Source organism: Coregonus clupeaformis, chromosome 9, assembly GCF_020615455.1.
Source record: "Coregonus clupeaformis isolate EN_2021a chromosome 9, ASM2061545v1, whole genome shotgun sequence".
NCBI classification, from domain to species: domain Eukaryota; kingdom Metazoa; phylum Chordata; class Actinopteri; order Salmoniformes; family Salmonidae; genus Coregonus; species Coregonus clupeaformis.
In genome coordinates this window covers 21,986,153-22,000,856 of record NC_059200.1, presented here as the reverse complement: position 1 = coordinate 22,000,856, position 14,704 = coordinate 21,986,153, and the positions used below count along the sequence as shown (strand labels likewise).

The following is a 14,704-nucleotide window of genomic DNA, read 5'->3' as shown; positions in this document are numbered from 1 at the left end:
GCCAAATTATTTTAAAATGACATTGGAGGCAACTTATGGTAGAGAAATGAACAATTCTCTGGCAACAGCTCTGGTGGACATTCCTGCAGTCAGCATACCAATTGCACGCTCCCTCAAAACTTAAGACATCTGTGGAATTGTGTTGTGTGACAAAACTGCACATTTTAGAGTGGCATTTTATTGTCCCCAGCACAAGGTGTACCTGTGTAATGATCACGCTGTTTAATCAGCTTCTTGATATGCCACACCTGTCAGGTGGATGGATTATCTTGGCAAAGGAGAAATGCTCATTAACAGGGAGGTAAACAAACGTGTGCACAAAATTTTAGAGAAATAAGATTTTTGTGCGTATTAAAAATGTCTGGGATATTTTTTATTTCAGCTCATGAAACATGGGACCAACACTTTACATGTTGCGTTAATATTTTTGTTCAGTATTAGATGTAAGATCTTCAATCTCTACCGAGAAAAAATACTAGCTAACCCTACTTTATTATTCTACTCTTTTATACTCCTTATATACAGCCTTATATACAGCCTTATATACAGCCTTACAGTGGCTTGCGAAAGTATTCACCCCCCTTGGCATTTTTCCTATTTTGTTGCCTTACAACCTGGAATTAAAATGGATTTTTGGGGGGGTTTGTATCATTTGATTTACACAACATGCCTACCACTTTGAAGATGCAAAATATATTTTTTTGTGAAACAAACAAGAAATAAGACAAAAAATACAGAAAACTTTAGAGTGCATAACTATTCACCCCCCCCAAAGTCAATACTTTGTAGAGCCACCTTTTGCAGCAATTACAGCTGCAGGTCTCTTGGGGTATGTCTCTATAAGCTTGGCACATCTAGCCACTGGGATTTTTGCCCATTCTTCAAGGCAAAACTGCTCCAGCTCCTTCAAGTTGGATGGGTTCCGCTGGTGTACAGCAATCTTTAAGTCATACCACAGATTCTCAATTGGATTGAGGTCTGGGCTTTGACTAGGCCATTCCAAGACATTGAAATGTTTCCCCTTAAACCACTCAAGTGTTGCTTTAGCAGTATGCTTAGGGTCATTGTCCTGCTGGAAGGTGAACCGTATTAAGCGCCATCCATCATTCCTTCAATTCTGACCAGTTTCCCAGTCCCTGCCGATGTAAAACATCCCAAAGCATGATGCTGCCACCACCATGCTACACTGTGGGGATGGTGTTCTCGGGGTGATGAGAGGTGTTGGGTTTGCACCAGACATAGCGTTTTCCTTGATGGCCAAAGAGCTCAATTTTAGTCTCATCTGACCAGAGTACCTTCTTCCATATGTTTGGGATTCTCCCACATGTTTGCTTATTTTCTTCTTTAAGCAATGGCTTTTTTCTGGCCACTCTTCCTTAAAGCCCAGCTCTGTGGAGTGTATGGCTTAAAGTGGTCCTATGGACAGATACTCCAATCTCCGCTTTGGAGCTCCTTTAGGCTTATCTTTGGTCTCTTTGTTGCCTCTCTGATTAATGCCCTCCTTGCCTGGTCTGTGAGTTTTGGTGGGAGGCCCTCTCTTGGCAGGTTTGTTGTGGTGCCATATTCCATTTTTTAATAATGTATTTAATGGTGCTCCGTGGGATGTTAATAGTTTCTGATATTTTTTTATAACCCAACCCTGATCTGTACTTCTCCACAACTTTGTCCCAGACCTGTTCGGTGAGCTCCTTGGTCTTCATGGTGCCGCTTGCTTGGTGGTGCCCCTCGCTTAGTGGTGTTGCAGACTCTGGGGCCTTTCAGAACAGGTATATATACTGAGATCCTCTGACACTTAGATTGCACACAGGTGGACTTTCTTTAACTAATTATGTGACTTCTAAAGGTAATTGGTTGGACCAGATCTTATTTAGGGGCTTCATAGCAAAGGGGGTGAATGCATATGCACGCACCACTTTTCCGTTATAATTTTTTTTTAAACAAGTTATTTTTTAAATTTCACTAGACCAATTTGGACTATTTTGTGTATGTCCATTACATGAAATCCAAATAAAAATCCATTTAAATTACAGGTTGTAATGCAACAAAATAGGAAAAATGCCAAGGGGGATGAATACTTTTGCAAGGCACTGTATATACAGCCTTTTATACTCAGCCTTAAATACAGCCTTTTATACTCAGCCTTATATACAGACTGTTATATACAGCCTTTAATACTCAGACTTTTGTATACATCCTTTTATACTCAGCCTTATATACAGCCTTTTATTCTCAGCCTTATATACATACTTTTATACAGACTGTTATATACAGCCTTTAATACTCAGACTTTTGTATACATCCTTTTACACTCAGCCTTATATACAGCCTTTTATATACACTACCGGTCAAAGGTTTTAGAACACCTACTCATTCAAGGGTTTTTCTTTATTTTAAAAACTTTCTACATTGTAGAATAATAGTGAAGACATAGTGAAAAAAAGTCAAAATATATTTTATATTTGAGATTCTTCAAATAGCAACCCTTTGCCTTGACAGCTTTGCACACTCTTGGCATTCTCCCAACCAGCTCCATGAGGTAGTCACCTGGAATGCATTTATATTAACAGGTGTGCCTTATTAAAAGTTCATTTGTGGAATTTATTTCCTTCTTAATGCATTTGAGCCAATCAGTTGTGTTGTGACAAGGTGGGGGGGTATACAGAAGATAGCCCTATTTGGTAAAATACCAAGTCCATTCAGAGTCCCGAAGCCACTCCTGCGTTGTCTTGACTGTGTGCTTAGGGTCATTTGTCCTGTTGGAAGGTGAACCTTCGCCCCAGTCTGAGGTCCTGAGCAGGTTTTCATCAAGGGTCTCTCTGTACTTTGCTCCGTTAATCTTTTCCTCAAACCTGATTAGTCTCCCAGTCCCTGCCGCTGAATAACATCCCCACAGCATTATGATGCCACCACCATGCTTCACCTTAGGAATGGTGCCAGGTTTCCTCCAGACGTGATGCTTCGCATTCAGGCCAAAGAGTTCAATCTTGGTTTCATCAGACCAGAGAATCTTGTTTCTCATGGTCTGAGAGTCCTTTAGGTGCCTTTTGGAAAACTCCAAGCGGGCTGTCATGCGCCTTTTACTGAGGAGTGGCTTCCGTCTGGCCACTCTACCATAAAGGCCTGATTTGTGGAGTGCTGTAGAGAAGGTTGTCCTTCTGGAAGGTTCTCCCATTTCCACCGAGGAACTCTGGAGCTCTGTCAGAGTGACCATTGGGTTCTTGGTCACCTCCCTGACCAAGGCCCTTCTCCCCCGATTGCTCAGTTTGGCCGGGCAGCCAGCTCTAGGAAGAGTCTTGGTGGTTCCAAACTTCTTCCATTTAAGAATGATGGAGGCCACTGTGTTCTTAGGGACCTTCAATGCTGCAGAAATGTTTTGGTACCCTTCTCCAGATCTGTGCCTCAACACAATCCTGTCTATGAGCTCTACGGACAATTCCTTCGACCTCATGGGTTGGTTTTTTCTCTGACATGCACTGTCAACTGTGGGACAGGTGTGTGCCTTTCCAAAGCATGTCCAATCAATGTAATTGACCACAGGTGGACTCCAATCAAGTTGTAGAAACATCTCAAGGATGATCAATGGAAACGGGATGCACCTGAGCTCAATTTAGAGTCTCATAGCAAAGGGTCTGTTTTTTAAATTTTAATACATTTGCAAACATTTCTAAAAATCTGTTTTCGCTTTGTCATTATGGGGTACTGTGTGTAGATTGAAAAAAAAGAAGTAATTTAATCAATTGTAGAATAAGGCTGTAACGTAACAAAATGTGGACAAAGTCAAGAGTTCTGAATACTTTCCGAATGCAATGTATATACTCCACCTCATATACAGCCTTTTATATACAGCCTTTTATACTTAGCCTTATATACAACCTTTTATATACAGCCTTTTATACTCAGCCTTATATACAACCTTTTATATACAGTCTTTTATACTCAGCCTTATATACAGTGGGGGAAAAAAGTATTTAGTCAGCCACCAATTGTGCAAGTTCTCCCACTTAAAAAGATGAGAGAGGCCTGTAATTTTCATCATAGTTACACGTCAACTATGACAGACAAAATGAGATTTTTTTATGGTGGAAAATAAGTATTTGGTCAATAACAAAAGTTTCTCAATACTTTGTTATATACCCTTTGTTGGCAATGACACAGGTCAAACGTTTTCTGTAAGTCTTCACAAGGTTTTCACACACTGTTGCTGGTATTTTGGCCCATTCCTCCATGCAGATCTCCTCTAGAGCAGTGATGTTTTGGGGATGTCGCTGGGCAACACGGACTTTCAACTCCCTCCAAAGATTTTCTATGGGGTTGAGATCTGGAGACTGGCTAGGCCACTCCAGGACTTTGAAATGCTTCTTACGAAGCCACTTACAATCCCACTGTTTGGGATCATTGTCATGCTGAAAGACCCAGCCACGTTTCATCTTCAATGCCCTTGCTGGGGTTTTCACTCAAAATCTCACGATACATGGCCCCATTCATTCTTTCCTTTACACGGATCAGTCGTCCTGGTCCCTTTGCAGAAAAACAGCCCCAAAGCATGATGTTTCCACCCCCATGCTTCACAGTAGGTATGGTGTTCTTTGGATGCAACTCAGCATTCTTTGTCCTCCAAACACGACGAGTTTAGTTTTTACCAAAAAGTTATATTTTGGTTTCATCTGACCATATGACATTCTCCCAATCCTCTTCTGGATCATCCAAATGCACTCTAGCAAACTTCAGACAGGCCTGGACATGTACTGGCTTAAGCAGGGGGACACGTCTGGCACTGCAGGATTTGAGTCCCTGGCGGCGTAGTGTGTTACTTTGGTCCCAGCTCTCTGCAGGTCATTCACTAGGTCTCCCCGTGTGGTTCTGGGATTTTTGCTCACCGTTCTTGTGATCATTTTGACCCCACGGGGTGAGATCTTGCGTGGAGCCCCAGATCGAGGGAGATTATCAGTGGTCTTGTATGTCTTCCATTTCCTAATAATTGCTCCCACAGTTGATTTCTTCAAACCAAGCTGCTTACCTATTGCAGATTCAGTCTTCCCAGCCTGGTGCAGGTCTACAATTTTGTTTCTGGTGTCCTTTGACAGCTCTTTGGTCTTGGCCATAGTGGAGTTTGGAGTGTGACTGTTTGAGGTTGTGGACAGGTGTCTTTTATACTGATAACAAGTTCAAACAGGTGCCATTAATACAGGTAACGAGTGGAGGACAGAGGAGACTCTTAAAGAAGTTGTTAAAAGGTCTGTGAGAGCCAGAAATCTTGCTTGTTTGTAGGTGACCAAATACTTATTTTCCACCATAATTAGCAAATAAATTCATTAAAAATCCTACAATGTGATTTTCTGGATTTTTTTTCCTCAATTTGTCTGTCATAGTTGACGTGTACCTATGATGAAAATTACAGGCCTCTCTCATCTTTTTAAGTGGGAGAACTTGCACAATTGGTGGCTGACTAAATACTTTTTTTCCCCACTGTACAACCTTTTATATACAGCCGTTTATACCCAGCCTTTTACACTCTCTTATAATATACTCTTCGGTCCCCACTATCATGACTTCCATCAAACTAGCTGGAAAACATTCAATCTCTGCTTCTGAAGGAAAACAGACAAGGATTTTAAAATAATACACCACACAACAAAACATTGTTTATAGTCTGCATTTATTTCATGGTAATAGAAAAAAAGTTTGACACTTTAAATAAGATTCAGCTATTTTCATTTTTTTCAAGCATAAATTATGGCAAATACAGTGACAAACACATCACCATGGTGACTTTGCTACTAATAATTTAATACCACAGCTAGCAAACATCTACTGCCGTCATTTCGAATGAATGGCTTCTATATTTAAGCACAGCTCGCTCACGGAGGTTTGTGCACAATCACCACTTCACATTGGATTACCTTGTTGATTATAACTTTATAGTTCAAATTTAAATAGTTTATTATTTTATGCCACATGATCATAATAAAAAGTGCGAGACGCACAACTCCGACAAGTTGGGCTGATTTCTATGGAGTTACTTTTGTGGCAATAAAATCCTAAACCTTTACTTGATTTTATTGGCACGAATGTAATTCTAGTTTCTTCTCAGTCTGAATAATAAAACTAAAATGGAGGATTCTATTTACAGGAAGATGGAGGGACGAGTCCATCGCTCAGAAGATGCCACGGTCAAAAAACATTGTCAATAAATAAGAGAAAAACTAAAAATGTAAACACAAACCAGGAAGTGCCCAAATAACTCACACAAGTAGTTTCAAAAAGATGTATAGATGTATATATACATGTTCATCATATATATTCTGTTTATATCTTTACAAAAATGCAATTACTGTAACTTTGCTATGGCTATACATTCTACTCTACAACAACAGTGTACATTCCAAACCAAAGCGTTTTGACAGTCAGGATATTGGAACATTGATGGTCTTAAGATAATGGAGAGCTTGTAATATCACATGTGATCGGTTTTCCACTTGTGACAGACTATATCTCTCATACAGTGAGAGACTTAACCCTGAACTATGTGCTGCAGCTACTTAGAGTATGGACGGACATGAAGAAAACATTCAGTTCAGCAATTCATTTTGCGAAGCTTCTTAGGCCAAAACCAGATCTGACTCATATTTCAGAACTGCTGCAGGCTGGATCACAAATTGAATTCCCAGCATTCTACATTGTCCTAGTCTCTCTCTCAGTGAATCATGATAGCCGTAAGAAGATTTCCACATATAAAAAACCAAAGTAAACCGCTTACAAGAACTATGTACACAGCTACAGCCCATTGTAAAGCACCAAGGTACATGTTTATGGGGGGTGGAAGTCATTCCTCTTTAACAAATGGCTCCATTCCTGTAGTATATCTTCAGTAACAGCTTGTGGCTTACCCTAAATTCAATCGTTGAGCTGGAGTAGTAGAGACACATAGGAGAAGAGTTACACTGTGTTGTAGTACTGTGGCTGTGCGTGACGAGGACGATGATGAGGGTGGGTGATTGTGTGGTGGGCTGGAATAATTCTGGCTACAGTGTCTGTGCATGTGTGCGCGTGCGTGTGTGTGTGCCCGGTGGGCCCTGAGTAGGAGGTGGTAGAATATTGCTAATGTGGTTTTGTGCTTGTTGTATCCCATGTCAGGCAGGAGGACCTATCATAGGAACAGTTCAGGGGACATTAGGAGGGACAAGGTTATATTTAAACTATAAGGCACCTCGGGGGTTGTGGTATGTGGTCATTATACCCCGTTTAAGGGCTGTTCTTATGCTCAACCCAACGGGGAATGCCTGGACACAGCCCTTAGCCGTGGTATATTGGCCATATACCACAAACCCTGAGGTGCCTTATTGCTATTATAAACAGGTTACCAACGTAATTAGAACAGTAAAAGGGATTTTTTTGTCATGGTGGTATACGGTCTGATATACCACGGCTTTCAGCCAATCAGCATTCAGGCTGTTATAGCAGCAAAGGGGGGGGACCAACTCCATATTAATACCCATGATTTTGGAATGAGATGTTCGACGAGCAGGTGTCCACATACTTTTGGTCAAGCCATTATATATTCTTCCTGGTCTTCTCATCACGTAGATCTCATAATATATAGAGCTGTGTGTGCAGTAGTACAATCTACCCATTGAGAAGCAGTAACTGAGGCGCCCTGCTCTGCTCGCTCCACTACACTACAGGCTACAATACACTACAAATACTATTTGAAATCTTTGTAAATACTTTTAACATTCGCTGTATCCTGTCTGGAGTGCCAGATGGGCTGAGTTTGCACTTTTGCGACTATTCTACTGGTTCCATTGCACCAGGCAAGCTCAAGCAAGCCCAGTTTAAGTATTTGAAATGATGTAAAATAGTTTTCGAACCCAGTCTATGCTACTGAGAAACATTGCTTTGTATTCTGGGCCCCCTTAGGGAGCAGAGGCATGGGTCAAAAGACCAGGACAATCAGAGGAGGAAATTTAAAGCCAACCAACACTCAGTTAAGGATGACATCCAGTAGCCTAATATTTATGAGGGCCATCTGGCCAGAGCATGTCTCAACAACACACAGCCCTCAGAGAGAGAACAGAATGTTGTGTTAAAGTTTTTTTTTTTTTTTTTTTTTTACCCCCAATGGCTTTCCTACCGTAAAGCCTGATTTTGAATTCTATGACCTTCTAGAGGTCAGAAACAATAAAGATTGAGGTAAAAACACATACAACTATTCCTTTAATTAGGACTCTCAGCTCTGCCACTGGCTGGTTGCTGTGAGCAATGGAACAGAGGAGCCTGTCCAAGTCAGACCAGCCCAGCCTGGATGCACAACCACCACAAGTGCTGTACCATATGATGTTCAGGCAGTCATGGGACTAAATAGCCTGGGTCCCAGTCTGTTTAGCTAACATCCACTCCTTTTACTCTGTGTCATTGCCACTTGTTTAGCAATGACATGGAAAACAAGGAGTGAAATGTGAGCTAAACAGGCTGGTACCCAGGCTAGGGTCTAAACCCTCTCATCCAATAACATGATTTGGAATATCCCATTGGTTCTCGGATGGACTATCCCTGCAGTTTTTATGTGAGGCTTTGGTTGGAGTATTAATCTGCATGGGTTATACACATTCTCAATGAGACACTGGTACCAGGAGCATAATCAATAAGAATGATTGGCTATAATTTAATTAATAATAGTGACTGGCTATCATTGAATAAATAGGTGTGATTAGTTTCCAGCAAATAGACTGATGGATTTCAATTACTGGTACACAAACACTTAGGATTAGAAAGGGGCTTGTGTGTTTGACAACTACCGATTATTACCAAACTACCAAATGTCTGAACATTTAAATGTGGATATAGTTTAGTTCAGTTTGATCTTTTACTTGATGCGTATAACTGTGATGTGTATATATGTGTATAACTCTCAACAACAACTTACCCATGATGTCATTCAGACTTAACGGGCTTTCTAAATATCAAACTGCAATGAAAATCAATAAGAATAATCAAAGCTTTTGATGTAAGGTTACATTTAAGCAATAAGGCACAAGGGGGTGTGGTATATTGGCCATATACCACAAACTCCCAAGGTGCCTTATTGCTATTATAAACTGGTTACCAACGTAATTAGAGCAGTAAATATAACTGTTTTGTCATACCCGTGGTATACGGTCTGATATATCACGGCTGTCAGCCAATCAGCATTCAGGGCTCGAACCACCCAGTTTATAATCTGTAATAGTTCATCCATTTCCTTCTGACTGAAGTCTTGTTTGTTAAAGGCTGTCGTGTTGACAGAAGAGTGACGAGGACCAAACATCAGAAGCTACATACCATATGTTTGTGAAGATACGACCCACCAACCAACGCTATAAAGCTATGCTTCAATAATGTGCATTCCCTTTGGGATGTGTATTGTGTAGGCAGTAGCCAGATGTCAGATCATTTAGTTATGGATAGATTTGTATCAGCCTAGTGCATTTACTTTAAAGTGTTAATATGTCACTTTTTGGTCGACCCCACCAAATCCACATAGAAATATGAGTTATAGATCTATCATTCTACTTGAAAACAAGTATAAGAAGCGGTAGATCTGTTCTATGTGTGCTATTTCTATGCTTCCCGTTCTTAAGTTTCATTTTTGCGTATTTTACTTCGGTTTTGTACACCAGCTTCAAACAGCTGAAACAACCATATTTTTGGTTATGGAAAATATATTTCACAGCGGTTTAGACTGTACAATAATTCTCTACACTATACTATCTTATTTTGTCACATAAACTGAAATTAGGCGAACTATTAGACTTTTAGCAACCAGGAAATGCCAGTGTGATTTCTGCATAGTGCAACTTTATGGGAAAAAATTTGATATTACAGAATGTACTAGTGAAATGTTGATTTGGGGATGATTGAACATTATGTTAGCAGCTTTTATATAAATAAGATAAAAAACAATAATATACCTTATCTGATCCTGTACTTTGTGATTAATTTGGATATAGGACGAATGTTGTGATTAATCCTGATATAGGTTGCCCACTTATTCAAGACCAGGTAATATGGCCTTGATGCTGAGTTGGTAATCTTGCTGGGCACTGCAGTTCACCATCATCACCACCATACACTAACTTAACCCCACACAAACTCATATCAACTACAGTTTACTATGGTTTCACCCTATATCCCTGAAGTGTAGTATACCATATAGTATATAAATAGATATACTAGAGAGGGTAATGCAAAGCTGGGGGTTATGAAATGACTGGGTCCTGACAGTCTTTCTACAGTAGAGATATAATGTACATAATGTCGGAGTATCCATTTAATTTGATGTAGCCATTAATCAATGAGTGGTTGGACTGTTCCATTGTGACAAGGTGTTGACAGCAATAAGCCCTGTGTGTTGGTTTGTCTGAGTAGCATGGGGGGGTGGGGGGAGGGTAAAGTAACTGGGCCACCCACCACCTTTACAAGCTGACAAACTGTGAACTGTGCTTTTGGTCCCACGTTCTGCTGTAGGCCAGAGAGACAGAGGACCATGGTTGGTCCCGTCTAGAAGGGGGTTTCTGTGTTCAGTTACTCTAGCTGCCCAACACACCCAGCGTATTAAAAGGACAAAGCGTACAGTCCAGTACAGGATACCCTGTGAGCAGAGAGACAGTGGTGCAGTGAGAAATGTTCCACTGAGAAAAGTGTGCTTTCTGACAGGCAGTCAACAGGAGGTTGTGTGTTTGTGATGTCACACAGGAAGTGTGTGCGCATGTGTGTATGTGCAGTACGTATGTGTGGTAGAGGGGGGGGTAGGGTGGCAAGGTTGAGCGAGTGAGCAGGCGCCTCTGACTAGGCCGTGCTAGCGAAAGGCTCAGACGAGAAGACATCGAGGTGAACGGAAGGAAGGAAAAATCACTTAGCTATTCTATAAGCACAGGTTAATTAAGAAACAGGTTTCATATTGCATGTCCTACTACTAGAGTAAAGTAAATTGCTCAGTGTATATAAAACTGGAAGAAGAAGAAATCTATATTGTGGGATTGTGATTACATTTAACTTTCTAAAATAATTTATACCAACAATAAGTATATCATAAATTTACATTTGTACATCATAAATAGTATCAACACATGTAATATATATTTATAGAAACTTATACCATACATATATATGCATATATTCCATGGTATAGCCACACATACACACACAGTGAATATACAATTGAAGTGACATATTGCAATGCTGTGCTTGGATAAGACTCAATTGAACATTCACATCATCATCTCAAGTAAGCTTGAAGCCAAAAAAGTTCAGGTGTCGTATTGCTATATAAGAAAGAGACCCAAAGATCAAGGTCCTCAGCCTTTAGTTTTGATGCAGCTGAGATTAAAAAAAGTCAAATCAAATATTGCTTTTTTAGGTTTCCTTTGATTTGGGTCGTGAGGAGACAGAACAGAGTGAGAGGAGTTCAGTTTGACCGCTCGCTGGCTCTGTACATTATGGTGGGAGACAGACAGACAGCCTGCTGGGTCAAAAGTCAAGCCTGGAGCAGTACTGTAGTCAGACAGTTTAGAAGCCACACAACCTCATGGTTCTAGAAGTCAGAGAAGAGATCTTGAGGACCCAAGTGAATAATAAATGGTGCGATGGTCCGAGGCTGGTAAAAGGGATTGTCAATGAAAAGACCACCTACAGTGAGAAGAGCAGAGAGAGATAGTGTAATTACTGTGGTGGCCCTGTAGGAGGCAGCATGACTTACTCTCTCCATAGGTCGTTATCTCTGCTCTGTCTGGCTGTACTGTACGTGGGGTTTTCATTGCACTGGGGTGGGTCAGGTTAATAAAGACATCAACAACTTAAGTTGCAACGGTTACCACTTTCCAACAAAATCAATCCAACTAAAATTACAACTGAAAACTATTGGACATTAAAAAACATACCAACTTTGGAGCTCATTCATTTAAAATATTAAAGCAGACATATGTGTTAAGATATGTGATAACACGTGATAAGACATGTTATAAGACGTGATAAGACATGTAGCAACTTTAAAGTTTTTTTTTTTTTTTAAGAATGTGATTAGTACAGTTGAAGTCAGAAATTTAAATACACTTTGGTTGGAGTCATTAAAACTCGTTTTTCAACCACTCCACACATTTCTTGTTAACAAACTATAGTTTTGGCAAGTCGGTTAGGACATCTACTTTGTGCGTGACACAAGTAATTTTTCCAACAATTGTTTACAGACAGATTATTTCGCTTATAATTCACTGTATCACAATTCCAGTGGGTCAGAAGTTTACATACACTAAGTTGACTGTGCCTTTAAACAGCTTGGAAAATTCCAGAAAATGATGTCATGGCTTTAGAAGCTTCTGATAGGCTAATTGACATCATTTGAGTCAATTGGAGGTGTACCTGTGGATGTATTTCAAGGCCTACCTTCAAACTCAGTGGCTCAGAAAATTTTTGTAGACTTCCACAAGTCTCGTTCATCCTTGGGAGCAATTTCCAAACGCCTGAAGGTAACACGTTCATCTGTACAAACAATAGTACGCAAGTATAAACACCATGGGACCACGCAGCCGTCATACCGCTCAGGAAGGAGACACGTTCTGTCTCCTAGAGATGAACGTACTTTGTGAAAAGTGCAAATCAATCCCAGAACAACAGCAAAGGACCTTGTGAAGATGCTGGAGGAAACAGGTACAAAAGTATCTATATCCACAGTAAAACGAGTCCTATATCGACATAACCTGAAAGGCCGCTCAGCAAGGAAGAAGCCACTGCTCCAAAACTGCCATAAAAAAAGCCAGACTACGGTTTCCAACTGCACATGGGGACAAATATCTTACTTTTTGGAGAAATATCCTCTGGTCTGATGAAACAAAAATATAACTGTTTGGCCATAATGACCATCGTTATGTTTGGAGGAAAAAGGGGGTTACTTGCAAGCCGAAGAACACCATCCCAACCGTGAAGCACGGGGGTGGCAGCATCATGTTGTGGGGGTGCTTTGCTGCAGGAGGGACTGGTGCACTTCACAAAATAGATGGCATCATGAGGAAAGAAAATGATGTGGATATATTGAATCAACATCTCAAGACATCAGGAAGTTAAAGCTTGGTCGCAAATGGGTCTTCCAAATGGACAATGACCCAAAGCATACTTCCAAAGTTGTGGCAAAATGGCTTAAGGACAACAAAGTAAAGGTATTGGAATGGCCATCACAAAGCCCTGACCTCAATCCTATAGAAAATTTGTGGGCAGAACTGAAAAGGCGTGTGCGAGCAAGGAGGCCTACAAACCTGACTCAGTTACACCAGCTCTGTCAGGAGGAATGGGCCAAAATTCACCCAACTTATTGTGGGAAGCTTGTGGAAGGCTACCAGAAACGTTTGACCCAAGTTAAACAATTTAAAGGCATTGCTACCAAATACTAATTGAGTGTATGTAAACTTCTGACCCACGGGGAATGTAGTGAAAGAAATAAAAGTTGAAATAAATAATTCTCTACTATTATTCTGACATTCCACATTCTTAAAATAAAGTGGTGATCCTAACTGACCTAAAACAGGACATTTTTACTAGGATTAAATGTCAGGAATTGTGAAAAACTGAGTTTAAATGTAGTTGGCTAAGGTGTATGTAAACTTCCGACTTCAACTGCACATAACTCTGACAAATCAAATCCAATGTTGTGATTTTGGAGAGAGTATAGTAGGATGACTGCCATCGGGACGAGAGAGGGGGAGCCCATGGGAGAGAGGGGGAGAGGGAGAGAGGGGGAGCCCATGGGAGAGAGGGGGAGCCCATGGGAGAGAGGAGGAGAGGGAGAGAGGGGGAGCCCATGGGAGAGAGGGAGAGCCCATGGGAGAGAGGGAGAGCCCATGGGAGAGAGGGGGAGAGGGAGAGAGGGGGAGCCCATGGGAGAGAGGGAGGGAGGGAGAGCCCATGGGAGAGCCCATGGGAGAGAGGGGGGAGAGGGAGAGGGGGGAGCCCATGGAGAGAGGGAGAGCCCATGGGGGAGGGGGAGCCCATGTGAGAGAGGGGGAGAGGGAGAGAGGGGGAGCCCATGGGAGAGAGGGAGAGCCCATGGGGGAGGGGGAGCCCATGTGAGAGAGGGGGAGAGGGAGAGAGGGGGAGCCCATGGGAGAGAGGGAGAGCCCATGGGAGAGAGGGGGAGAGGGAGAGAGGGAGAGCCCATGGGAGAGAGGGGGAGATGGGGAGCCCATGGAAGAGAGGGGGATAGGGGGAGACTATGGAAGAGGGGTAGGTAGGGGGGTTGGGATCAGACACAGAATGGGCTTCCCCTGGCTGTCACTGAGGTTGGTTTCAACCAACCATTGGAGAGGACACTGGGACCTCTGGTCTATGGCTATGCCTCATAGCAATAACCATGGAAATGGCAGTCCTAAACGGACCGTATTCCAGGGGGATGAGGACCACATCCTCTCAGCCACGGGCCAGCACGGACACACAATATCTCGGATTGACCCAAATATCTCCATATTAGATATATTTTAGGAGTCAATATAAGATCACTTTTAGGGTTTAACAGAAAATCTATTTTAGGGTAAAAATATAGATGGATGCTCACTGAATTCCAATTTGGACCTCACTGTTCGTATCTTGTTGTGCAGTGAGCCATCAGGCCAGATAGAGAGAGAGCAGGAAGCTAAAGTTATCATGTCAGAGTTGTGACTGAACTCCGGTAGCTTGTTCTTTG

General features: G+C 41.6%; 1 protein-coding gene across 6 annotated transcripts in view; it reads right to left on the bottom strand.

Annotated features, from left to right (window-relative positions):
* Window positions 1-14,704, bottom strand: part of LOC121573461 (spermatid perinuclear RNA-binding protein) — a 252,881-nt gene that overhangs the window by 50,831 nt on the left and 187,346 nt on the right. Inside the window, exon 18 of one of the 6 annotated variants that reach the window (XM_041885477.2) lies at window positions 9,766-11,664. The exons of the other annotated variants lie outside the window; for them this stretch is intronic. Within the exon in view, the coding sequence (XP_041741411.1) occupies window positions 11,570-11,664 (95 nt within the window). The 3' untranslated portion in view covers window positions 9,766-11,569. Of the gene's footprint in view, window positions 1-9,765; window positions 11,665-14,704 lie in introns of those variants that run through there. 6 annotated transcript variants of the gene reach the window in all.